Source organism: Aphanomyces astaci (genome assembly GCF_000520075.1).
Source record: "Aphanomyces astaci strain APO3 unplaced genomic scaffold supercont1.11, whole genome shotgun sequence".
In the NCBI taxonomy this organism is placed as follows: Eukaryota; Oomycota; class Saprolegniomycetes; order Saprolegniales; family Verrucalvaceae; genus Aphanomyces; species Aphanomyces astaci.
In genome coordinates, this window is record NW_009798274.1 from 1,120,216 (window position 1) to 1,143,381 (window position 23,166).

The following is a 23,166-nucleotide window of genomic DNA, read 5'->3' on the forward strand; positions in this document are numbered from 1 at the left end:
ACTTGGGATATCGAAGATCGAAGGTAATTTCGAAGTTCATACCAGCCAATCAAGACGCGGCATGGACATTCAAAAGGTTGCCACCATACAAACATGTCTGGCACTCCGAGCAACACGGCGGCGACACCTGCTGGCGGGCGCGGCAGTGTGCCTCAAGTGAAGGTAGAAGGAGGCGTGGGACGTCTGACGTAAGCAGCATGCATCTATCCATGGATATGAATGTATCATCAGAGCGGTATCATAGGTCCTTGCGATCCACAGAAGCGACAGGTGGCGCTGCGCGCAAGCTCAAGGTAGGATGACCCCCGTTAGCAGCCACGACTTGGACTTCGACCATTGACAAGTGTCTTGATCACTGTGGTAGTTTGTTCCGCGGGTTCAAAAACGTGCCCAGCAAGGTGAAAGCGAGCCCGTGGAGAAAGCTTCGAAGCCGACGTTCCTACCTCGAGGCTCCACAGGCGACAGTGGCGAGTATGGTGGCCGCGGTGGTCGCGGCGGCCGAGGAGATGGCGGTGGACGAGGTGGTCGAGGTGGACGTGGGGGTGAAGGCCGTGGTGCGGGTCGTGGCGGAGGTCGCGGGGGCAACCGCCGCGCCAACCTTCCACCGGCAAAGGTTGGTTGAGGCATCATCATCAACCACCGAACGACGACTGACTGGTGGGACTGCATTAGGTCGCGTTCGTCGGTTCAATGGCTGCAGGTTCGTCCGTGAGTTCTGGCGGTGGCGTGGCCAAGGCCAAGAAGCAACCGCAGTCCACCGAAGTGGGCATCAGTTTGTTGGAAGATGGCATCGACGATGTGCACGGGGCAGACGTTGAAGTACCGATTCAGGTAACAAAAAACACGACTCGCCTTCTTCCATGGCATATATACGTATTCGATTGAGTACAAAGGTACTCAAAGGTACTCAATGTACCTATCTATGGCTGTAGTGGCCTCCTCCGATTGAATCAGCCATGCAACCGATGGAACTTCCGTTTGGCCGACCACCTCAACACACGAACGACGCTGGTGGCGATGTCTTTTGCGACGAGGTGCGTGCTGACTCTTGTATTTGTCCAAGTACTACTATGGTACATACATGTATGGATTCACAAAGGTCATTTTTATGACTAGACTGGAGCGTTTGTCGTTGGTAACGACACGCTATTCTTTGTACAGCTGCCTACAACGTTGCCATACACTGCTCCTTTATCGGGAGTTGGGAAGGAAACTGCTTCCAAATCCTCGGAAAATGGGTACGTTCCCAATCGACATTGCAGCTTCAACGTAGCATTCGCTAGGACTTTACCCCAGACGCTCAACCGAATATATGTTGGGCTGTCCAGTGTACTTATGAGCTTGATTTATCTTGTGGTAGGACCGAAACGAGATTTGACAAGTCGTTGTCGGCAATGCCTGGTGGGTACTTGGGCAAGGTAATCATGCATTACAGGAGAACAAATCAAGTATTATCAGGTGGTGACTACAACGTGGAGTTAGATTAACATCCACAAATCTGGCAAAGCCGTGCTGGTATTGGGGGACAAGACGTTCGACTTGGCGCCGGGCCAGCCGCCGTCGTTCTATGAGGAAGTGGTGTCGATCGATGTCAAGGACAAGCTCCTGTCGATGCTCGGGCCCGTAGCCACCCACCTCGTGATCACGCCCGACTTTGATTCATTATTGCAATAACCAGTTAACATGTGAAACGTCCGTAACCGGAGGAACTACTCTTGTGAAACTGTCGTCGGGTTGGTTACACTGTATTCTGCTGTGCATATAAGTTGCAGTTCACGTGACAGATCGACATGGCAGCTCCACCTGGTAGTGGACCGCCACCCGGTAAGAAGGATTTCATGTCATGAGAAAGCAAGCATAAGCTAGCTACTTCGTCGAGTTCATCGTTCACCGTGTGGTCTTTCATATGACGGCAAAGGTCTGCCTCCAGCGCGAGGACCGCCACCAGGTAAGAAGTCACCACGATGTCACAAGTGGATGATTAAAGCCACACACAGGCAGCGGGTTTGCCGGAGCCCCACCACCTGGTACGTCAAACACGAACAGGGCGACTAGAAAGCTCAACTTTGCGCAGGCCTTGGAGGACCTCCGATAGGACGCGGACCACCCCCTGGCCCACCGCGGGGTGGTGGTCCTCCTGGCGGCTTTCCAGGAGGGGGCCAACCCCCTGCAGGTCCTCCCGGACGCGGACCACCCCCCGGAGCCCCACCGGGGAGAGGTCCTCCACCAGGCGCCCCACCGGGAAGAGGGCCGCCGCCCGGCGCTCCACCTGGAAGAGGTCCTCCGCCGGGCGCACCACCAGGAAGGGGGCCACCCCCCGGCGCCCCGCCTGGTAGAGGACCGCCACCCGGTGCACCCCCAGGAAGAGGTCCCCCACCCGGTGCACCCCCAGGAAGAGGTCCTCCGCCGGGAGCACCACCTGGAGGTCCGCCTGGCGGCCCACCAAGAGGGCCTCCACCAGGAGCGCCGCCGGGAGGAGCACCTGGAGGCCCACCGCGAGGACCCCCACCAGGAGGCCCGCCAGGAGGCCCGCCGCGAGGGCCCCCGCCCGGTGGTCCGCCTGGAGCCCCTCCACGAGGTGCCCCCCCCCCACCAGGTAACAATGTCTATCTGCTACGTTATAGTTCCATGTGTCTGACTCATTTTAGGCATGCCCCCAGGTGGTCCACCAGGAGGCCCCCCACGAGGCCTGCCACCAGGTTCCAATTCTTAACACATGAGATCGGGTTCATGACGAAATGGGTAGGCATGCCACCAGGAGGAGGAGTTCCGCCCAGAGGTAGTCTTCATGGCCACCATGGCAACACATTTGACGCATGTCGTAGGTCCGCCCGGCGGTCCCCCACCAGGGATGCCACCAGGTACAACCTGACGACTATAGTGACGAACAATATGTCAACTGGTCTTAACTGGTTTCCACATTGATAAACAGGTCGAGGTCCCCCTGGCATGCCACCAGGTGCGTTTTCTGGTTTCCCCCGTACAAATTCGTCAAGTGACCATTGTTGACATAGGTGGCCCTCCTCGAGGCCCCCCAGGCATGCCCCCAAGAGGCCCGCCAGGTACGAACTCCAACAATATTTATCCACGATTGACTTGGAACTTTCAGGCGCCCCGCCACCGGGCATGCCGCCGCGCGGACCGCCCGGTACTTTGGCCAATGGAAATGATTTAACTGACTTGGATTGAATAGGCATGCCTCCTGGTATGATGCCGCGAGGGCCACCGGGTATGCCGCCTCGAGGTCCGCCAGGCATGAGACCCCCGGGCATGCCAGGTGCTGGCCCCCCAGGTATGCTTGCATTGACTTGGAGATATCGTCGCTAATAGGGCTGGCTACTGTATGTAGGAGGGGCTCCACCAGGCGCGGTTCCCCGATTTGGCAAGCTGTCGGTGAAGTTGCTCAAGGGGCTGGAGCTCAAAAGCTTGGGCACGTTGCAGACCGCTGACCCGTACTGCAAGCTGACTGTGGGCACGCAAACCTTCCAGACCAAGGTAAACTATGAAAACGTAGTGGAGGGTGACACATGTGTTGACCGAGTTTTTCCGTCTGTCAAGGTGCATGAAAAGGGCGGCAAGAACCCCACGTGGAACGAAACGTTTGAGTTTAGCATTTCCACGGAGAAGGAATTGATCATGGAACTGTACGACAAAGAGCAATCTGGCACGGATCGGTTCATGGGGCAATGTCGCGTACGGACACCAATGCTGCATTCATTCAATATGACAGTTAATGTATTAAAATATGTGGTAGGTGGATTTAATTGCATGGATCGCGAAAGGCGGATTCGAGGGCGACCTTGACCTCAAAGACGAACAAAATCAAGATGCGGGCAAAGTGGCGGCTGTTGTCAAGTTTACAAAGCCAGTCGTGGGACCAGCAGGTTTGTCATTACTCTCTCAACCTTATCATGATATGTATTTCCAAGATTCGTATTTTTATCATATCTTTTCTTTGCAGGTCCGATCAAAGCCCCCCCACAGATCATTCCAGGGGCAGTGGGCCCCCCTCAAGGCATGGGGGCACCGCCTGCCGCCCCCGCAGAGCCCCCGCGCGACCCGAACGGCAAATTTAGCGACAGCGAAATCCTCGAAGTACGCCAATACCACTAACTTGCCCAAGTTCTAAACACGGTCATGTACGTTGCGATATACTACTGTATGTAGGCGTTCAAGGCGTTCGATTTGGACCACAACAACTACGTGGGGGCAGCGGAGATCCGGCACGTGCTGATCAACATTGGCGAGAGCCCCACGGACGAAGAAGTGGACGAGATGATCCGGATGGTGGACATTGACGGTGACGGGCAAGTGTCGTTTGAAGAATTCTACAAAATGGTCACGGGGGGCAAGGAGCCGCCGTCGGGGCTGTTCGCGCCGGCGGCAGGGGACGATCCCGCGGCGACCGCGGCCGTGTCAGGCGCGACGTCGTCGATTCAGCTCCGGAACGAACGCAAGAATACGCTGGAAGAGTTCTCGCAAGACAACAACATCAAGCCCGAGTCAGTCAAGAAGGCGTTCAAGCGGTTCCAAGCCACCGACAAGGACGGGTCGGGGCAGATTGACTATACAGAATTCTGCGAAATCATGCTCGTGGACCCGTCGCCGCAATGTGAAAAGTTGTTTGGGCTGTTTGACAACGACAAAGTCGGCCGCATCGACGTGCGCGAGGTACACATATACGTCAAAAACGATATATCATCCAAAGTGATATATGTCACAATGATATTTATACATAATGACGACGACACTGGGTAGTTTTTGATTGCGTTGTCCAACTTTTGCGGCGCCGAGAAAGACGAGAAGCTCAAGTTTGCATTCATGGTGTTTGACGACGACGGCAACGGCGTCTTGTCCAAGATGGAGCTGATGAAGATCCTCAAAGCCAACCACATGGCGTCCAACGAGTCGGAAGTCGCGCGGAAGGCCGACACGATCATGTCCCAGGGCGACAAGGACGGCGACGGCGTCATCACGTTCGACGAATTCGCCGTCGTGAGCAAGAAGTTCCCCAATATCTTATTCCCCGCGTACACGCTGGCACAGCAGGCTGACGCCAAGTAGTTCCTTGTAACGCAAAATCATCATCGTATTTGTACACACTACACGGGCTCTCGCGTTATGAACTTGAGGGTCTAGAATGAAAGCCAATTCCGCACAAAGCCATACCGTTCACATACGACAAATAATATTTCGTCATGGCAGCTGTGCATATGCTACGCCGAACCAAAGAAGGACCGTCAGCTCATCAGAACATAGCAAGACTGGATCATCATGAGTGGGGAAGGAGTCCATCATAGCTAAACACGACGAATCCCTTGCGGTTTCTGCTGTTGATCTGGATCAGCTCGTCCGCCTCCCAAATCGTCGTTTTTAAGCCACGGCCCACATTGCTTGATAGTGGCTGCCAAAGTGGCTACGTATACACTTGTGTGTGCTTTCACTGGGCATTCTTGTTGTGGTCCTTTGGATTGAGGATGGCGCCTTGCGTGGAATCAACTTCAACTTCGCCATGTCAACGATGTCACATAGCACGGATGTACAGAGGCTTCCAACAACACTGTACTCGTGTTGATGGCTTTCATTTATCCTTGAATAAATTCAATTGAACGAAGGCTAATACGATAAACAAGTCGTTCTTTGCATAAGTCTGGTAGCATTGGGCAATGGTGTAACACGTCTGAAATGTCAGACTCTCAGTATATAACACCACTGAAATGTCCGATAACCTTTGTGATAAAACTGTAGAACCTGTGAAACCTTATGCCTGATTTCATTGGTCGCAGCCCAATCTTCATCATGCTGCTTCAAGCGACAAGAATCTGTCCACGCACAGCGGTGCCGGCCGCCCAGTCGGCCTGGAGAAGAGGTCTCCAGGAGCATACGTCATGCATACGCTCCTCTCCTTGGTCATGTTGTCAGCTCTTTAGTCATGACAGCCAGGACGGTGCCCTTGTTCGCTTGAGCAAGCTGATGTCCCAGCAAGGTCCGTGCAGCACACTCTCGCCAACGGATGCTCATGTGAGCTATGGTACTTGTGTAGGTATCTGCTCGCGTCGCGAAGCCGATAGCTACATTCAGAATGGTGGCGTCCGCGTCGACGGTCGCTTCGTACGTTTCCTCAGCCAACGTGTCCAGCTTTCCGTTTTCATGTTCACGTAGGTGACAGAACTGGGGACAAAAGTGCATCCGTCGTCGAGGATCGAGCTCACGCGGGACGCCAAGGAGCACTTGACTGCCAAGGTCACTGTTCTCTTGAACAAACCTCTGAACTGGGTGTCGTCCCAGCCGGAAGACGGCCACGAGCCTGCCATCAAGCTGTTAACTCCTGTCAACGAGTGCAAGGAACTGAGCATTCGTCAGCCTCCAAACCTGGAATCCAAGGTCGGCAAATATGGCCCGCTGTCGCTGCCCAAGATGGCCGTGTGCGGTCGGCTGGACGTCAACTCGACGGGGCTGCTGCTCTTCACGCAAGATGGCGCGCTCGCCAAGCAAATCCTAGACCCCAATGGCGACATCGAAAAGGAATACCTCGTGCGGGTAAACTTGGTGCTCGACGAATCGACGCGGACTACAAAGACCATGGTAGGTATTGTCGTTGTCCCCCCAACATTTGGCTGACATTCGCCAACTCCATCGATCGATACTTCCTTCTTTGTCCTGATGAGTATCACACTAATTTCAGTCACACACACTAATTTTATGTTGAAGCATTGGTCGACGAGTGGATGATTTGATTCGTGTTCTGGGTTTTGATTGGTCGATTGATTGTCTGCCGATTTGCCACGTCACATCGAGTTGTAGATCCAACGACTTCGCGACGGCATCACAATCGACAAGGTGGTGTTCCAGGCTAAGAGCGTGGAAGTGATCAACGACAACCAGATGAGGATCGTGCTGACCGAAGGCAAACACCGCCAGATCCGCCGCATGTGCGAACAGGTGGGGCTCAAAGTCGTGGCCCTCAAGCGCGTGCGCATCGGCAACATCAAACTGCGCAGCCTTCCCGTCGGCCAATGGCGGTACCTCCAGCCGTTCGACAAGTTGATGTAATTTTTAACCAATCACGGCAACGTCTGCCTTGTGCTTCTTAGACTATGCTCGACTGCTTCGACATAAGACGATTGTATATATATATATATATTGTCGATTTGATACAAATTTGGGGAGGGGTTGTGCAAATCAACCGCGCCGACCAAACCGATCCACAATCGATCTGATTGGTTGAATTTCATTGAAACCACGCCACAACACGAAATTTCACTCGAAAGCACAATATATATATATATTTATATGTATTATGGTGGTTAGTCATCTTAACGTGGGAGCACCACACAGGTGGATTACAGGTACAGTAGTAGTGCCATACTAGTATTCGTGAGCTAGAGCACTTTGACTCTATCAGGGCGATACATACTGTATGGAATGCTACTTGCTATGATGATGATTTGGTACAGTAGTAAAGCCAGCGAGACCTCGACCAAGCACTACAGGACCACGCATGATTCGTCGTTTAACGCTTCCATTTAGACAAGGCACTGTGCCAAATATATTTATAACTATATATATTATATTAGTATTCATGGCTATAGTGGTATGGACATTGCATCTTCATAGAGCCAATGATGGAGCAAGATTGCACATGCCACTCAATCGAACTGCTGGAGTGAGCCAAGACCGTGCACAGCAGAACGTGAATGCAAGCAATCGTTACTTTATCGAGTCACCATCGTCGTCGTCGTCGATGGTGGTGGTGGTGAAGTACTCGTCCTCGAGGTCTTGCAGCGCCAGGGGGTTCAAATCCAACAGGTCGTTCGTGTCGATCTCGTCGTACTTGATAAAACCAACGTCCAAGCCGTGCATGAAGCGCTGGGCCATCACGTCCACCAACGTCGCGCGTCGCTCGGCCACGGAAAGTTCCGCTTCATCATCCGATGACAACCTATCTTCTTCGTCACCGTCGTCGTCCGAGTCCATTTCTTCTTGGAATGCATGATTGTGTTCGTCATCCTCCACTGGATCGTCGATGGCGACAGGTTTCGCACTCCGCTTGAACGAACTACAGACCACTTTATGTTGACGGGATCAACACAATTGTCGTGTGTCGTTCGTTACCTGCCCCACAAGCTCTCCTCGTGCGCCTTGCGCTCTTCCAAGTCCCGCTTCTGTATGGACGCGATGAGGAACTCGGACAGTTTCTAAGACGCATATATTGTGAGGCCACAGGAGAAGTCATGTGCACGGGGGTGTCGTACCGATTGATCTGCTGTGGGTTGTGCGGGTGCGGGCGGCGTTGGAAGGTAATTGCCCAAGTGGAGGTGAAAGAGACCGGGATTCCGAAGCTCCATGTTTTCGTCCGAAAAGTAGTCTGATGCATGCAGTAGCTCCTGTAGCTTTTGGTACCGCCGATTCTTCGTCACACTCGCTGTGATGGACACGACTTCCCTGCGTGGACGGGGAAGTTCCCGTGGGAAGGCGCTGTCGTGGCTGCTTGCGTCGTCCACGGCGATAGTCTTCATGTACGCATCCAGTGGGTCTTCTTCGACATCATCTATGATGCGCATGCTATGTGTCTCAAGTTCCAAGCGAACTGCAGGATCATCATCGTCGAGGTTGGTTCGGAAGTCCATTTGCGACGGTGGCGATATCGGACAATAATAAAATATCGGTCAAGTTATTTGAACTTTATCCGGATATGATATTGGACAATAATAAAATATCGGTCAAGTTATTTGACATGTATCCGGATAATGAACCAAACCATTTTGGAGGGAACAAAGTTTGCAATAAGACCGCGAAATGGAAGAGACAACGACGATGACGGTAGGCGTGACGAAAGCGCTGACGTCCTTTAGCATGCAACTGCGATGTCCCATCTGCTTGGAGTCCGTGACCGTTCCGTACTCATTGCCATGCAACCATTGCTTCTGCGAACCATGCATTGGCATGGCCCTCACTTACGCGCCAAAATGTCCTGTCTGCAAAGCGTCGGCGAAGAAGCGGCATTTGCGTCTGGACGAGTCGGTCCAACGAATTCAAAACGCACTGCAAGTGTTGTTGGCTCGTGCTTCCGTGCAAGGACGTGATGAAGACAAAGTAACGACAACTGCAGCCCTACGTGACCGTACTGATGCAGCGAGCGACAATCCACGTGCTGCTAACCCCCGTGTTCAACGTGTGCGGGTCGCCAGTACCAAGCTATCGACCGCTCCAATCGTGAATCCATTGAGACTTCAACGCACGCCCATCCGTGGGGACCTCCCTCGATACAAGAGTCCAACCAACCACCTCCGTCGTCGGCTCTCTCAAAAAGAAAACGTTCCTACGACTGCTCATGAGAATACCCCCCACAACACCAACCCCGTCAGTCCACTCCACCACAAGAACAGCGACGAAATGACGACGTTGAAGAAGCATTTCCCGCTAGTAGAACCCACCAAGGACATGAACCCGTCGTCCACCACCGTCGACGTGTGCTTCTCACGGACCTACTCCGACTCGATCGTCCCATGCACTCAAGAAAGCTACCCGTCGATCGTGGATTTGGCATCGAGCGTCCACACCACGCCGCCACAGAAACATCGACCCCATGACCATGTCGATGATGCCTCATCGTCGTCCGTTCAAGGCATCGCCGCCGCCGCTTCCCTACAATCCAAGCTTGCAGTCTTCAAACCTGGTGACGTGGTGCAAGTGATGGCGCGGACGTGGCCTGGGATCAACAAGTTGGGCGGCACTGCGTGGATCTCTACTTGCAATCCAGGTACTGTACCTTGCATTGGCTTGGTTTCTCCATTTTCACAAGCGATCTCAAGTTACTCATGCAACATTCATGTTCGTAGACGACAACACGTACAGCGTCCGGTATGTCCTGGGGGGTCGTGAGCACAATGTGCACGCGCAGTACATTTCGATCTTTCAGGACCTGGCGCAGGAAGCCACGCCCGTGCGCGGCGGCACCAAGCGGCGGGCGTCGTCGCCTCTGTTGCACACGCCGTCGTCACCGTTCTCGTCACCGACTCGACAACACGATGACGAGACTCGTGACAACGCCCCCCGGCACTACCGAACGGCCTCCAACCCGTCGCGCAAAAAGACAAAAGCGTCAATCAGTTTCCCCGATGCACATGCCCCCCTCCGTGTTTCCACCGACGAGCCCATGGTGCTGCTGTGCTCGGGCCTGACTCATGACGAGAAGCTCGCCGTGGAAGAGTGCGCCGTGCACGTGCTGGATGCGACCATCGTCCACGACTGGACGCCCCAAGTGACGCACATCATTGTGCAATGCCAGCACCTGTCGGCATCCAAACTGAAGCTGCGCATGCCGCCGAGTCCGTCCGTCCACGCCGTGCCCGTCGCAAGTTCGTCCAAACATGTCAAGCGATGGGTCAAGATTCGATCGCTCAAGTTTCTCAAGGCGCTCGTGAGTGGGCGATGGATCGTCGGACCAGCGTGGATCAAGGGTACGTATCCCAATGATTCAATCGATTCTCACGTTCCATATACAGTACCTAACGTGATATGCTGCTTTTTCATGATGTAGAATGCCTGCTGCAGCGGACACATGTGGACGAACAAGCGTACGAAGTGCACGGGTTGATGAAAGCACACAACTTGCTGGACGTGGCGAGGAAGGCGCGGAAGTTGCGGGAAACTCACTTGGCTCGCCGCGGGGTATGGATGGATACCTTACCGTTATGTTGTTGAAGGCGGCAGGATTGATGGCATATGTATCTGCATAGATGGAGAGCGCGGCGTCTGTCGGAACGGGACTGTTCTCGAAACTCATTTTCTACGTCCACGGGCAATTCGCATCTCCGTTGCCGCCCAAAGCAGAAATCAGCGCGCTCGTGCGGTTGGGAGGCGGGAAGGTGTCGACGTCGTGGACAGACGTCGAGGGCATGGCAGCGAAGGACCCGTCGTTGCCGATTGTGATCGTGATGGAGCATGCTTCCGACGCCTCTTCCTTTGTCCACCCCGCCGCGTCGTCGGTCTCGCCATCGTCGATGGCGTGCGTGGGCTACGAATGGGTCTTGGATTGCATCAGCGAGTGCACTGTGAAATCGTTTGAATGTAAATAGTCGAACAAATGTTATAATAATCTTATGAACTTGTTATATTTGTTTTATAACAAACACCATTTTAAACTGTTTGCCCAACGACCGCCGAAAAGCGATGGAGAGGTCGTGGGCGGAAGTCGCCAAGGTGCTCAGCAGACCCGTGCGTCGTGAAGATAGGCAGAGCGTAAACGCTCGCATGGAGGCGTACTTGACCCTGAACGAGCTCGTGGAAGAACCTGACACGACTGCGCGAATGGATGCGATCACAGCGGTGTTGCCCCTTCTCGTGCGCGCGATTCAAATGGATCTCCATGAATCCACTGATGCAGTGCCCATGTGTCTTCGTGCAGTGTCTTACTTCATGTACCACGAGCACATCGCGTCCCTCTTCTCGTTGGAGATGGTGCAGTCCACCGTCGACACAATCATCCACGTCCTGCACAACACGACTGATCAGGTACACATCCGCCTCCTCTATCCCTTCATCCGTCTCCTATGGATGCATGCATGCCCATGATTCGACATATGTGTAGTAGACGGTGTACTTGTTGTGCTTGTGGAGCTTGTCCAAGCAGAACTTTGACGAACCGACGCATCAATTGGTGCCGCGCCTCGTCGAAGTGTTTTGCCTCGCGTGCATCAACGACCTCCAGTCCCGAAAGAGTACGTACACATATCCCACATCCATTCGATCTCTCACATCACCACACCCTTGCTCCTCCTTCCGTGTAGTTCAACTGCATGCGTTGTTTGGGCTCCACACAGCATTGATCAAGCATCCGAAGGCCGTCCTGTCGCGCAGCATGCTCCAAAAATGGTGTCACGTCGTGGCCAAGGGACTGGGCAGCAGCGACAAGCACACGCGCGACGCTTCCAGGAAGATTTTTCAGGAAATGGCCACGTCGATTCCATCAACGCCGACGTCGGCCGAACCCACCGACGACATTGTAGCGTACTGTATTGAGGTAGGTCGTCCCTTGCAGTATACCATCATCATATTGTCCTTTGACACTTTTGTGCCTGATTCGTTGCCAACTCTATCGATCGATACTTTGTACTTACTTTTGTATATAAACAAGTGTCACACTAATTTCAGTCACATACTAATTCGATGTTGAATTGGTGTCCAAGAGTGGATTTGATTGGCTACTTGATTTGTGATCTCTGCTTTGATTGGTCGTATATCGATTGTCTGTCGATTTGGTGCACCAACCCACTCCAATGTCGAATCAACTGGACATTATATATACCCTCCTCACCACGACCTTGAGATCATCTATTGGGCCTTTAAAAAAGCCACGTAGGATGCTTCTATATATATATATATATATATGAATTCCACTGAAATAATAATACTGTGCCTCTTTCATTGCCAAGTGCTAATGTTTTTCCTTTTGGTAGCAACATGCGCTTCCAGCCATGCATGGCCACATGGCGGCGAATCGACCGCTCGAAGCCATCCACGTGTGGGGCTTTGTGGTCGTGCTCCTTCGTACGAAACTCAGCGACGACGACGACCTGCTCAACTCGACGTTTAAAGTGCCCGAAGTGACGCTACGTCACCAAGACAGTCGCGTGCGGGTCGTGAGTCTGCAGCATTGGCGGTCCGTCGTCAACATCTTTCGACGCCAGAGGAATCCGCCAAGTAGCACCGTCGCCACCGCCATCACAAGTACAGTATATGCGTCGCTGTGGCTGTTTCGAAACGCGATTGTGGACATTGTGATGCGGCCACTAGTGGTCTGTTTCCGGGATGAATCGCTGGCAACGGTGCTCTCGGCCGCGGGCGACACGTGGCACGCCCTCGTGGCGGTGGCGATAGCCGACTTCAATGCGTTTTGCGCGGCGGTGACGCCGCTGACGATGGACACGTGCAAAGTCGTGATGCGGACGTCGTGGAAGTTGTGGTGGGAGGACATGGTGACGCAAGTGCTGGTGGTGCTCCTCGACAGAATCGACCGATCCGACGAGGCGATTTGCGTGGTGCTGAGAGACCGGACCTGCGACATTGTTCGGCGCATGTGGCAAGTGGACGACGACGAGTCGGAGACCTGCGACAACGTGCATTCTTCACCTGCCAGTGTCGTGGGGAAGAGCTTGGAGTCGCTCAGCCTCACCAACAACAGCACGCCGTGGCCACCTGCGATGATGTCGAGTGCGCCGCCACCCGTGGAGCGGTTGCCGGTCCACGAACCAAAGTCCATAGCGATGCTCGTGATGTTCCAAAGCGCGCTGCATTGCATTGCCACGTTGCTCGCTCGCGTGTTGTCTCGGCCCAAGAGCAGCAGCGGCGCGGTAGCGCTGTGTCTGTGGCACGGCCTCGTGAGTCGCCTGCAGATGGCCTTGATGGTCAATGCAAGTGGTGGTGGAGAAGACGCAGAGATTCGAAAACTGCATCGAAGACTCATGACCAAGTGCTTTGCGTTCATGCTGGGCTGTACGCAGTTCCAAGCCAAGTCGGCGGCATCGTTGAGGGACCCCCCCGACACGGTGCCGTCAGCTTATGACGTGGCGTTCCCACAACGCTTGAAGCTGTTGGCGCATGCGTTTGATAAGATGGACTTGCAATGCATCCACGACGTTCTTCTCGCGTCTGGCGGGCAGCTGCAGCCATCGTTGGCGCAAAAAGTCGACTTCGTGATGGAAACAGTAAGGGAGACACACATCAAGGAACAACAACGAGGGGCTGCTGGGGATGTGACGCTGTTCGAGGCGTGGCTGCGACAACGTGTGCTTCAAGACGACGTGTCGGATGTGTTTGGGATGGCCAGTTACGCTATCGTGTTGGATCTAGTGGTCGAAATCAGCTCAGGGCGACCACAACACAGTGACACCATTGGCGACCAAGACAACGGGATGCTCACTTCCGTCGTCCTTGTCCTCGGCAAGATGGCAACTCTAGACGCGATATCACCATCACTCCAACAAACACTGACCGACCTGTGTCATGTCTTGCGATCGATGGCCATCAAGTCGACCGATGCGGACTCTTCCTTTGAGAGCCGCTTTCGAGCTCAGTGGACTGCGTTGACGGGGAATCCATTGAACGATGATGGGAATGGTGTGACGGGGGCGGTGGTAGACAAAGCAGAGAGCAATGTGAGTTTGCCGCCGTCCCCTTGTTTGATGCATGGGCGACCGGGTTCAACCGGCCGACGAACCCCCAAGCGACCCCCTCTCGACGACGACCAAGTACTTGTCTGCCCCCGTCCATCGCCGAGTGGCCCCATTCGGCCAGACCTAGTCGAGTGCAAAGAGCCGTTCTCGTTGATCAAGCACCACTTTCCCCAGTCGTTTCGCCAACTGAGTGGCTTCTTCAACATCCACACCATCGGCGACCTGTGCGCCAAGTCGGAAGCCGACGTCGCGTCCATGTCCCTTAATGACCCCGTGAATACCGTCCACAAAGCACTCGACGAGTTCGTCGGTCGGCGGGCGCGACTCAACACGCTGGCCAACAAGAGCCCCATGAAGCGAAAGCTGCCGCTCACCTACTCCCCCCACCCACTCACGCCATCGACGTCGCCGTACAGAAGCCCCAAGCGAACCAAGATGAAGAACGCCATGCGCAGTTTAACCGACGAAGTGATGGGATCAGGAGGAGATGAAGGAGGTAGTAAAGCCAAGGTAGCCGACGTGGTCAAGTTTACAGTGACGAGGCCGGATGGAAGTGTGCGGGTGCTGCGGCCAGGCGAAGATTCCCAGCCGTCGCTCGAGGCCCTTTCTTCTTCCCACGACGTGGTATACGCTCCTAGAGGGGGGGGGGCTACAGACGAGTCGCCCCTCGTCGACCCTGTGCACCCCCCCCCAACGAACATGGACGCCAAGTTGACGTCGTTGGCAACCAAAGTCGTGTCCCATCTAGAACGATGCGACGTGTATGTGGAAAAGATCATGGCTCACATGCAGGGTGCCCCGCATCGGCCGTCCGACGGCGGTTGCTGGACCATCGACGAGCGCACAAAGATCGGCGGCGCGCTGGTCACTGCCAACGGCATCATGACCAAGATGGCAAGAGACATTGGCAAGTTGATGGAGCCGTCGGTGCACTCGTCGTCGTCGTTGGACATGAGTAGTAGTGGTGCCAATAATAGTAGTACTAGTAGTAGCACCTGGAGTAAACAGCGAAGACACCCATCGCACTAGTAGTACTAGACGATGGACTGGTTAGTAGTAAACCTTGATCAGATCAGGAGCATATATGGGTTCACAATGTCGAAACGATATATTTACTCTTGGCAACAACGGTGTGCTTGTTGCTTATGCCTGTTGTTGTTGCCGTTTTTCCCATTCATCGGCGCCGTAAATGGCGCCCGCAGTGACTCCGGCAGCGCCCACCGCGTTCAACACACCCCGTGCTTTGCCGCCTACATGATGATGGACGTTCCGTGAGATTACGAGTCCAAAGGGAGATGATGACGTACGCAGCAAGAGCGTGGGAAGGCCGAAAATCAAGGCGGCGCCTCCAACCACCACCGCAGGATACGCTTTGCGGAATGTGTTGAATTTGGCCGCATCTACGAATGAAAAAGATCATTACGATGGAGGTGCGATGCCAAGGTCGTACTTTCTTGCACGACGGCAAAGGCGTCCTTCACGGGGATCAGGTTCTTTTCCAACGACGTTTCCGCGTCCTTGACTGTGCCCTGGACATGAAACGACGATGAATTCGAGCATTGGGAGTGATGACGTACCTCGACGGAAATCAATGTGTCGCTGGCAGCCAAACGGACGTCGGCGATGGACTTGCGCAAGGGAGTCCCCACCCCGGCCGAGTTGGCATTTCGGATCACTTGCACCACTTCCGTCAAGGGTTGCTTGACGGTGGTCCACACATCCGTGGCCCCTTCCAAGATGTTATGACGGGCAGCGGCAGTGAGGTTGGTGGCCGCTTCGACTTGTTCGTTCACGATCGATTTGATCGAGTCGATGGACAGCGAAGCGGATGGTGCCGTCGTCGATGGCTTCGTTGCTTCCGCAATGTCCGTGGCAGAAGGGTGTTGGTTCACGTTGATGTCGTTGGGCGAGGACATGACGATTCTTCTTGGTGGTCACTAAAGTCAATATGGCGAGACGACTCGTCAACGTCGACAGAGGCACGCAACGTATCCGGATGTTGGAGACTTCAAATATACTACAGTATTCGTTTGCATTTATCCGGAAATCGGGTAGGTTGTGGGAGAGCAAATCATTATCCGGACATCTTCATCCGGAATCAAGCAGCTTTGGCAATCACACCAAGATGTCAGCACATTTGACCTACCACTGGGCTGCCAGAACGAGATCTAGAGCGATGGACGATGACAAGCTGCCAATCTCGTGCTCTGACCATCCATCACCGCCATGCACGGAAGAAGGCAAAGTGTTTGTGCCACAGTCTGTGTATGGAGGGTATGACCCCAATTGGTACGGCACGCGAGTCGCCCTTCCTCGACGGCGCCGACGTCCGGATGACGGGTGTGGAGCGTTCATGAATCTGTGTCGGTCACCGCGGATAACGTTCCAACTTCTCACTTTTCAAGGGCTACATGCTGCGTTTGTCGTCTTGGCATGTGTCGCGGCATGGTTCATCGCAGTGGTGTGTCTACTGCTGGCTACGGCGTCGGCCATGTGTCCCATGACGTTGCCCTCGTGGCTGTGTTGGGCAGTGGTCCTCATTGCCAACATCGACATTCGTCTATACAACTCGATTGCTCCACAAGGCCAGCACATCTTCGTGACACTGTCTACCGCTCGAGACTTTGGGGCGACGCTGTTGTACTTTGCTTGTGTCAAGCCCGTGGTGGCAGTCGCGACCACGGGCATCCCTTTAAGTCTCGTCGTGTTGTCGGTGCGATGGACAGTTCTTTCAACCGTCGCGTTCCAAGAGATCAACCCGTTCCAGTCGTCTGCTCCTTCAATATGGCCAGCGGTCGGAGGAGTAGGCTCCATCTACTTGTCCGTTTGCGTCTGTCGAGAATTGGCCAAGAAAATGTGCACAACCACTAGATACGTTTGTTGTGACCATCTCGACATCTACAGGTATGTCTATGGCCTGCCCATTCCCATGGCATGCCAGGTACCGTCGCACATGATGGGGGTGTTTGGAGCAGGCCTCATCGTGTAGAGCGGCACGACCGAGGTATCGTGAACAAGCTATTGTGTCGTAAAAACCAGTTTAAGGTGACTTAGCCAGTTTAAGGTAACTTGTTTTGAGGCGTCGGATAAAATCAAGTGGCTCAGTACTGTTTTCAGACGATGTATTTCCTCTCTTTTAATTCATTTTCCATGAACACTAACGTTACGGGTAATACGAATTTCGATATGATTTTAAGTCCTACGAACTGCATTAACCCTCCTCTTTAAGAAACACTAACGTTATTATAATAGCGATTTCGAGTAAAGGAACCCCTCCATCGAAGACAGCATACTTTGGCGAAAAAGCCTTGTTGAAAAAGTCAAGTCGTGAGAGCGGTTAGGGTGATCTTGGACAATATCCGGACAATTGTCGCACCTCAAAATACCCTAAATAACACGATGAATGGCTGGGGTCCTGCAGTGGGCGCGTGGATAAGAGATAGCGCCACAAGACGCTGCAGGGGGAGCCTGGTGACCCGAAGTAAACCTGCATAGTGTACTTCACGCCACTAGCCTCCCGCAGTAGCACTTTTGTGACAGTCAACCTACACTACACGCTCCCATAGATGTGTGCCCTTCCAATTGATCCTGCCTGGGTCTTATACATGATATCTTGAACTTGTAATTACATCGCACGGTGCAGAAAGGATATTCCTCGTTTGCGACTCCAACGGAAGGCATTGGGTGTCTAGGACACCCAGCACGTCCAAGTCCATTTTCAGTCGGCTCTTGAGGCAAATTTCATAATGAAGTTATTGGAAGACTGTGATTGGCTATAAATAAATGCACGTATCCAATCAAAACCAATTATACCTAGCTAGCTATTTGGGCCAGAGTGGCGGTAAATCCACACCTAAAAGTACAGGTTTCAGCCACTATGTGCGACTTGCTCATAGTGTATGTAAATCGCTACAGCTGTATCGATTGCAACCCCTACATCGTTTATAACCCCCTACGGCCTCCTGTCCCCTCCACAACGATTGTGCTTGTAGCTTATCTATATGTGAAAGGACACAACCACCATTCTACCATTCACGACATCATGACTAGCTTATAGTGTCTGAAGATCGCGAGGATAGCAGCAACTGCAACCCCTACACCTCCACAGCCATTAAGTATCCCCCCTTCCCCTCACAAGTTTCGACTTGTAGCATCCCCCAAGCCAAATATCCTAGCACAGCCTCTACTGTTCTTAACGCTCACTCGAATATACAATTAGCACTGTCAAGTGCATGCCCCATCCACTCATATCGCCTAATCCTGAGAGAATAACTATACACAATATCTCGCGCGATGTCAGTTGTTAGTATTTGTGCTCTGTGATGTGTGGGACGTTGGAACTCAGACGATAAATTCTTGTCACTATGAGCCAAGAATGATATGAGTGAGCACAGTATGCGTTGTAAGGCACACAGTGTGCTAGGCAATTGGGCTAGGGGGATGCTACAAGTCGAATACTGTGAGGGGAAGGGGGGATACATAAGGGCTGTGGAGGATTAGAGGTTGCAGTCGCTGCTATCCTGGCGATCTTCATATATCTCGACTATAGAAGATGTCTTACAGAAGCAGCACGAAACAGGACGCACGATATACGCGGAACTTTGGCGGCTTGTGGCGTACCGGTAGGCTGGGTGTGTACACCTACTTGTACGCCACAAGCCGGCAAAGTTGCCATAGGATTCTGGTAGCATGGAGTGCTATTCACATGACTGCTCCAGGTCACGAGGCCTAGCGCAATCGTTCGAGGTTTAGTCCCATGTAGCTACGTACTCGCAGTAACCAGTAGTACATCCTGCTTCACGTCCGCTTCATGCCATCGGTGGTTGGTAATAGGGCAGGCGATAAGTTTAAGGTATTTCGTGATTTCTCTACCCTTATTCCGATGATTACCATACCTAATTGAAAAAGTTACCCTAACCACTCTCACAACTTGACTTTTTCAACAGGCTTTTTGTCCATATGACTCCCTCCCATCGAAGGGTCCCAAAAAGTGTCACGGAACCATGTCCATACATAGCAAGAGGACGGAAAAGAGGTGGATGCCAGAGGCAAGCACGCTAGGCCAAGCGTCCCGGCAATAATGAACACAAAGAGGAAGACGTGGGCTCACAAGAAGGAACAAGAAGTGAGCAGCTAGGCCAACAACAGGCTTATGCATGCCTGTGTTTGATGGAAAAACCACCGGTACTAGTACTGTCACCGACAATGGTTTGACATTACACGCTCAATGTGATTTAGTAGTACAGTATCTCATACTAAGTAGTAAGTACTTAGTAATACTAGTAAGTTGCTTACGGTTTTTACACGACCGGCATCCGGTTATAAATTTAAGGCTTCGTGCAGGACGAGCGTCGGGCAAATTCCGTTTCTATCGTTTGTATCAAATCGACAATACGACTTTAAACAATAAGTACCTTCGTCGTCGTCGTCATCTTTATCGCACCGACGTATCAATCTCGCACGCTTCACCTCCTGGGGGTAATCGGGGGCACCCGGTGTGGAGTGTGGCATTTGAAATGTGTTAGGTCGGCTTCTATAGGTTGATCATGTACCGATGACGTCAGACATATATTTGTCCAATCAATGCGCACAATTCTACCTCGGCATATGTGAAATTTATTTTATTTTTGGACTGTTGCACTAACCGGGTTTGACTGACCACCACTGTATATACTGTACCTTCACCACATCACGTCATTGAAACAAGTTCCATCAGTCGCATGGAATTTCTATCTCCAAATTGTCGTGTCTGGATGGAGTTTGATCACCTTTGTGGCATTATAGCCAATAGAAATGCGTAGCTTACAGCTTGACATGCGTCGTGAAAATTCGATTTATATCACGTCAAATTCAAAAATCTTGATATTTGTGTTTAGGGGTCTCTGGGGAGGGGGTGCAATCGAATCGCGCCGACCAAACCGATCCACAACCGATCTGATTGGTTGAATTTCATTGAGAAGGTTTTGATTAGTTAATCATTTTGAGCTCATCTGAAGTAGCCAATCAAATCGATTTAAATTCCAACGAGAAACCACGCCACAACACGAAATTTCACTCGAAAGCACAATATTGAACATGAATGTATCGTAGATTCAGACCCACCATCCCCAGTCCCTGCCCAAGAGGCCAACGAAGACGTCGGCCGAACTGGACTGCAGCAGACTGAGTTGCAATCTTTGAGTGCGACCTTGAAGCGTGCAAAAGACGAGGGGATACGACAGCGGGGTTATTGTTGTACACCGCAAAGAAGCTCGGTCGACAAGTACAACGACGAAGGCGCTTCCCGAGCGAAACGTCATTCCCCTTTCAAAGTTGAGTCGTTTGTCTTCTTTTCCATCGCGTGCTTTCCATCCGCCGTTGGTTTGTCCTTACTACAATAAATGGTAGTACTATGTAGTATTTCCCAGGATTGTCCAACAATGGCCGAAATTTATCACGATCGTCCAAGTCGGGTATTTGGGAAATATTATTATTCCAAATGGTCCAACTTGTTTTCATTGGCTAAAAGCACGGGAGTAAAACGAACTTGGTTAGTTGGATCCTCACCTTAAAAAGCATGGTGTCCTACATGCTGCACAAGACAGATGGGCGCAGCGATGAGTTAGATCATAATACCTTCCTTGATGAGATCATAGTGCTCACGTGTGTAATAGCGTTAGCTGTGCTATCTGCCAACCGTCGACCAGCCGCAGACCCGTTGCTGATCCGCCACGAATCCGTGCATCGACCGATGTGGTAAGTTTGCAGTGGTCAAACTACTTACTCTACAGCTCATGAAACAGCGGTATGCTGCAGAAGGATAACAAGAACGATGGCCGCGATAGAAATATGTTGAAGTGCATGTAAACATTGTCGGGGATTTTCCTAAGGGTCCTCAAGGAGCACAAACGTAGTCGTCCCATCAGTCCAAGTATCCCCCTCCCCCATGCGATAATTACCGCCGTTCTGACGGCTAAACACTGCCATTTCATCTCAATTCCTTAAGTTATATTAGCACTGTGTCAGGAAAGACAAAAAGATTAGCCACCAGAATTGCTGCAGTGTTCTTACGGGGGGAGGGGGGGGCACTTGGGCTGATGGGACGACTACGTTTGTGCTCCATGAGGACCCTTAAGAAAATCCCCGACAATGTTTACATGCTCAGTGAGTACATACTCGCTTCTTTGCATCTTTCGATTAGAACTAAAGTTGCATTTCAACAAGAACACGGCAGAATACATTCCACGAACATTGAACATTTTAAGCGCATAACGTCTATGTTATTGACCATCCCCGGACCTAGTTTCTATTGGAAACGTCAGGGGCTATCAGATTTACAGCGTTCATGATGGTGGTAAGCAGTACAACTCGAAACAGGAGGTCAAGATTGGCATCACCCATCACGGAAATTGCCTCGAGGGTCTCTACCTCCAAGTCCTCACCCTGAGCACGAAATAGGGGTGTCTCGCGGTTCTGGTCTGTGAAGGAATGATCACTAACTACTAGGAGCTCAAAATCCATGAATACATTTTATCATTTCAATCGCTTTGGGTTCTCAACCCTTCTGCTCTCCAAGTGGTTACGGTATAACCTTTCGCATCGGTGGTAAAACTTACAGTTATTTTTTTTCATTTCTCACTGACATTTTATAATTTTGACATCCTTCAAAGTTAGAAATGTGTATCCTATAAATACAAATCTATGCATCCTTTCAGCTTAATTTAATTCGCAGCCAACAAAAACAATCAACGAAAACATAGTGGTTACTACACCTTTTTGCAGTTAAGTTGGACGAATGTCCGATGTATTTGGCCGTGCACCCGATATATTTGGCGGTGTGCCCGATATAATTGGCCATGTACCCGTTTAATTTGGCACACGGATGTCGTGTGCCCGATATATTTGGCGGTGTGCCCGATATAATTAGCCGTGTGCCCAAGCAATTGGCCATCTGCCCGATGAATTGTGTCGTGTGCCCCATGAAAATAGAATAACTCAAATAATTATATTCCATGGAGTGCAAATCAGTTTTAGTGGAATCATCATGTGGTTGAAGTTCGGAGGAAAACGCGCGAAGGCCTAGAATTCGAAATTTATACTTGAGTAAAGTATAGTTTAAGTTCATAATGCGCGCGCTTTCCTCCAGCATTCAATGCTCATTATTCAAATCGCCTAGTTACGCACAGCATGGGCGTCGCTGCACCCTCACGAACTCCGGTTATGATGTCAACTGAAGTACTAGATATTCCCCTCTGTAGCCATGAGGCCCCTACGAACGCATACCTCTTTCCGCAACGCAACGAGTCGTCGCAACGTTCAGAAACGACGACGACTGCAAAACCGCGGCGTTCGCCAACGGGATAAAGCAAAGTACTGCTCAAAATTAATGTTGAATCCGATCGAGAATTTGTGGTCGTCGATGAAAGCCTAAATCAAGACACTCCGGCGTGAGCGACTAGCCGCGTTCATGGGCCCACCACCGAAAGGTTTGACTCGAGATGAATTCAATATCTCGAGCGAATTGCTGAACAGGTTATCGATGGTAACTTTCGCAGCATTATTGCATTTCTTAAAAGTTTGAATAGGGGTCGATGCTAACCGTTTGAATCGATACGCGCTATGCCTCGAATACTTTTACGGACGCGCGGAGGCCATGGACGACATGGAAGTTGGCATGTGATGCCAAAACGAGGATGTTATGTGTATCATTTCGACTGCATTTTTTAATTGAGTTCAATTTTTAATTTGAGTTATTCTATTTTCATCGGGCACACGACACAATTCATCGGGCAGATGGCCAATTTCTTGGGCACACGGCTAATTATATCGGGCACACCTGATGTGCATCTGGCGTAATGTAACGTTATGCCAAGCTTATAGCTTGACAGTGAACTAACACTTGTAAGTACCTGTCAAAAATTACAGGTGGTTGGCGGAAAATTTCGGAGTGATTGTTTTCTACCAATCATGTACATATATTACAGTAGTATCGTGGCACCGAACCAAGCCC

General features: G+C 51.9%; 8 protein-coding genes across 11 annotated transcripts; 4 read left to right on the forward strand and 4 right to left on the reverse strand.

The window, feature by feature from the left end:
• Positions 1-61: 61 nt before the first annotated feature.
• Positions 62-1,709, forward strand: H257_06034. Of its 2 annotated transcripts, XM_009831102.1 has the most exons (8): positions 62-188; positions 245-293; positions 365-613; positions 673-831; positions 933-1,034; positions 1,117-1,238; positions 1,361-1,418; positions 1,483-1,709. In XM_009831102.1, the coding sequence occupies exons 1-8, from the start codon at positions 94-96 to the stop codon at positions 1,672-1,674; spliced, it is 1,026 nt and encodes a 341-aa protein (XP_009829404.1). In that variant the 5' UTR covers positions 62-93; the 3' UTR covers positions 1,675-1,709. The 2 variants fall into 2 exon arrangements, with proteins under 2 accessions (XP_009829404.1, XP_009829405.1); XM_009831103.1 differs by having other exon boundaries at positions 1,361-1,709.
• Positions 1,710-1,752: 43 nt separating this feature from the next.
• H257_06035 lies at positions 1,753-5,103 on the forward strand. 2 transcript variants are annotated; one of them, XM_009831105.1, is made up of 18 exons: positions 1,753-1,824; positions 1,919-1,948; positions 1,998-2,027; positions 2,075-2,368; positions 2,399-2,596; positions 2,649-2,699; positions 2,747-2,779; positions 2,826-2,861; positions 2,933-2,959; positions 3,015-3,062; positions 3,110-3,148; positions 3,194-3,292; positions 3,350-3,495; positions 3,559-3,693; positions 3,755-3,884; positions 3,962-4,095; positions 4,168-4,671; positions 4,759-5,103. In XM_009831105.1, exons 1-18 carry the CDS (start codon positions 1,791-1,793, stop codon positions 5,062-5,064), a joined length of 2,274 nt encoding a protein of 757 aa, XP_009829407.1. In that variant the 5' UTR covers positions 1,753-1,790; the 3' UTR covers positions 5,065-5,103. The 2 variants fall into 2 exon arrangements, with proteins under 2 accessions (XP_009829407.1, XP_009829406.1); XM_009831104.1 differs by having other exon boundaries at positions 2,075-2,596.
• Positions 5,104-5,791: 688 nt separating this feature from the next.
• On the forward strand, positions 5,792-7,114 carry H257_06036 (hypothetical protein). The gene is made up of 4 exons (XM_009831106.1): positions 5,792-5,986; positions 6,044-6,111; positions 6,163-6,585; positions 6,805-7,114. Exons 1-4 carry the CDS (start codon positions 5,800-5,802, stop codon positions 7,051-7,053), a joined length of 927 nt encoding a protein of 308 aa, XP_009829408.1. The 5' UTR covers positions 5,792-5,799; the 3' UTR covers positions 7,054-7,114.
• A 458-nt stretch (positions 7,115-7,572) lies between these two features.
• On the reverse strand, positions 7,573-8,644 carry H257_06037 (hypothetical protein). Its single transcript, XM_009831107.1, has 3 exons — positions 8,256-8,644; positions 8,116-8,198; positions 7,573-8,059 (listed from the first exon to the last, which is right to left on the reverse strand). Exons 1-3 carry the CDS (start codon positions 8,628-8,630, stop codon positions 7,711-7,713), a joined length of 807 nt encoding a protein of 268 aa, XP_009829409.1. The 5' UTR covers positions 8,631-8,644; the 3' UTR covers positions 7,573-7,710.
• Positions 8,645-8,793: 149 nt separating this feature from the next.
• Positions 8,794-11,136, forward strand: H257_06038. Of its 2 annotated transcripts, XM_009831108.1 has the most exons (4): positions 8,794-9,763; positions 9,843-10,463; positions 10,544-10,674; positions 10,743-11,136. In XM_009831108.1, the coding sequence occupies exons 1-4, from the start codon at positions 8,800-8,802 to the stop codon at positions 11,079-11,081; spliced, it is 2,055 nt and encodes a 684-aa protein (XP_009829410.1). In that variant the 5' UTR covers positions 8,794-8,799; the 3' UTR covers positions 11,082-11,136. The 2 variants fall into 2 exon arrangements, with proteins under 2 accessions (XP_009829410.1, XP_009829411.1); XM_009831109.1 differs by having other exon boundaries at positions 10,544-11,136.
• Positions 11,137-12,619: 1,483 nt separating this feature from the next.
• On the reverse strand, positions 12,620-13,489 carry H257_06039 (hypothetical protein; the record flags this gene model as incomplete). The annotated part of the gene is made up of 1 exon (XM_009831110.1): positions 12,620-13,489. The coding sequence occupies one exon, from the start codon at positions 13,487-13,489 to the stop codon at positions 12,620-12,622; it is 870 nt and encodes a 289-aa protein (XP_009829412.1).
• Positions 13,490-15,320: 1,831 nt separating this feature from the next.
• Positions 15,321-16,093, reverse strand: H257_06040 (hypothetical protein; the record flags this gene model as incomplete). The annotated part of the gene is made up of 4 exons (XM_009831111.1): positions 15,321-15,427; positions 15,485-15,577; positions 15,628-15,706; positions 15,755-16,093. 4 exons carry the CDS (start codon positions 16,091-16,093, stop codon positions 15,321-15,323), a joined length of 618 nt encoding a protein of 205 aa, XP_009829413.1.
• Positions 16,094-16,304: 211 nt separating this feature from the next.
• On the reverse strand, positions 16,305-17,369 carry H257_06041 (hypothetical protein). Its single transcript, XM_009831112.1, has one exon. The coding sequence runs from the start codon at positions 16,989-16,991 to the stop codon at positions 16,578-16,580; it is 414 nt and encodes a 137-aa protein (XP_009829414.1). The 5' UTR covers positions 16,992-17,369; the 3' UTR covers positions 16,305-16,577.
• Between the last annotated feature and the right edge of the window lie 5,797 nt (positions 17,370-23,166).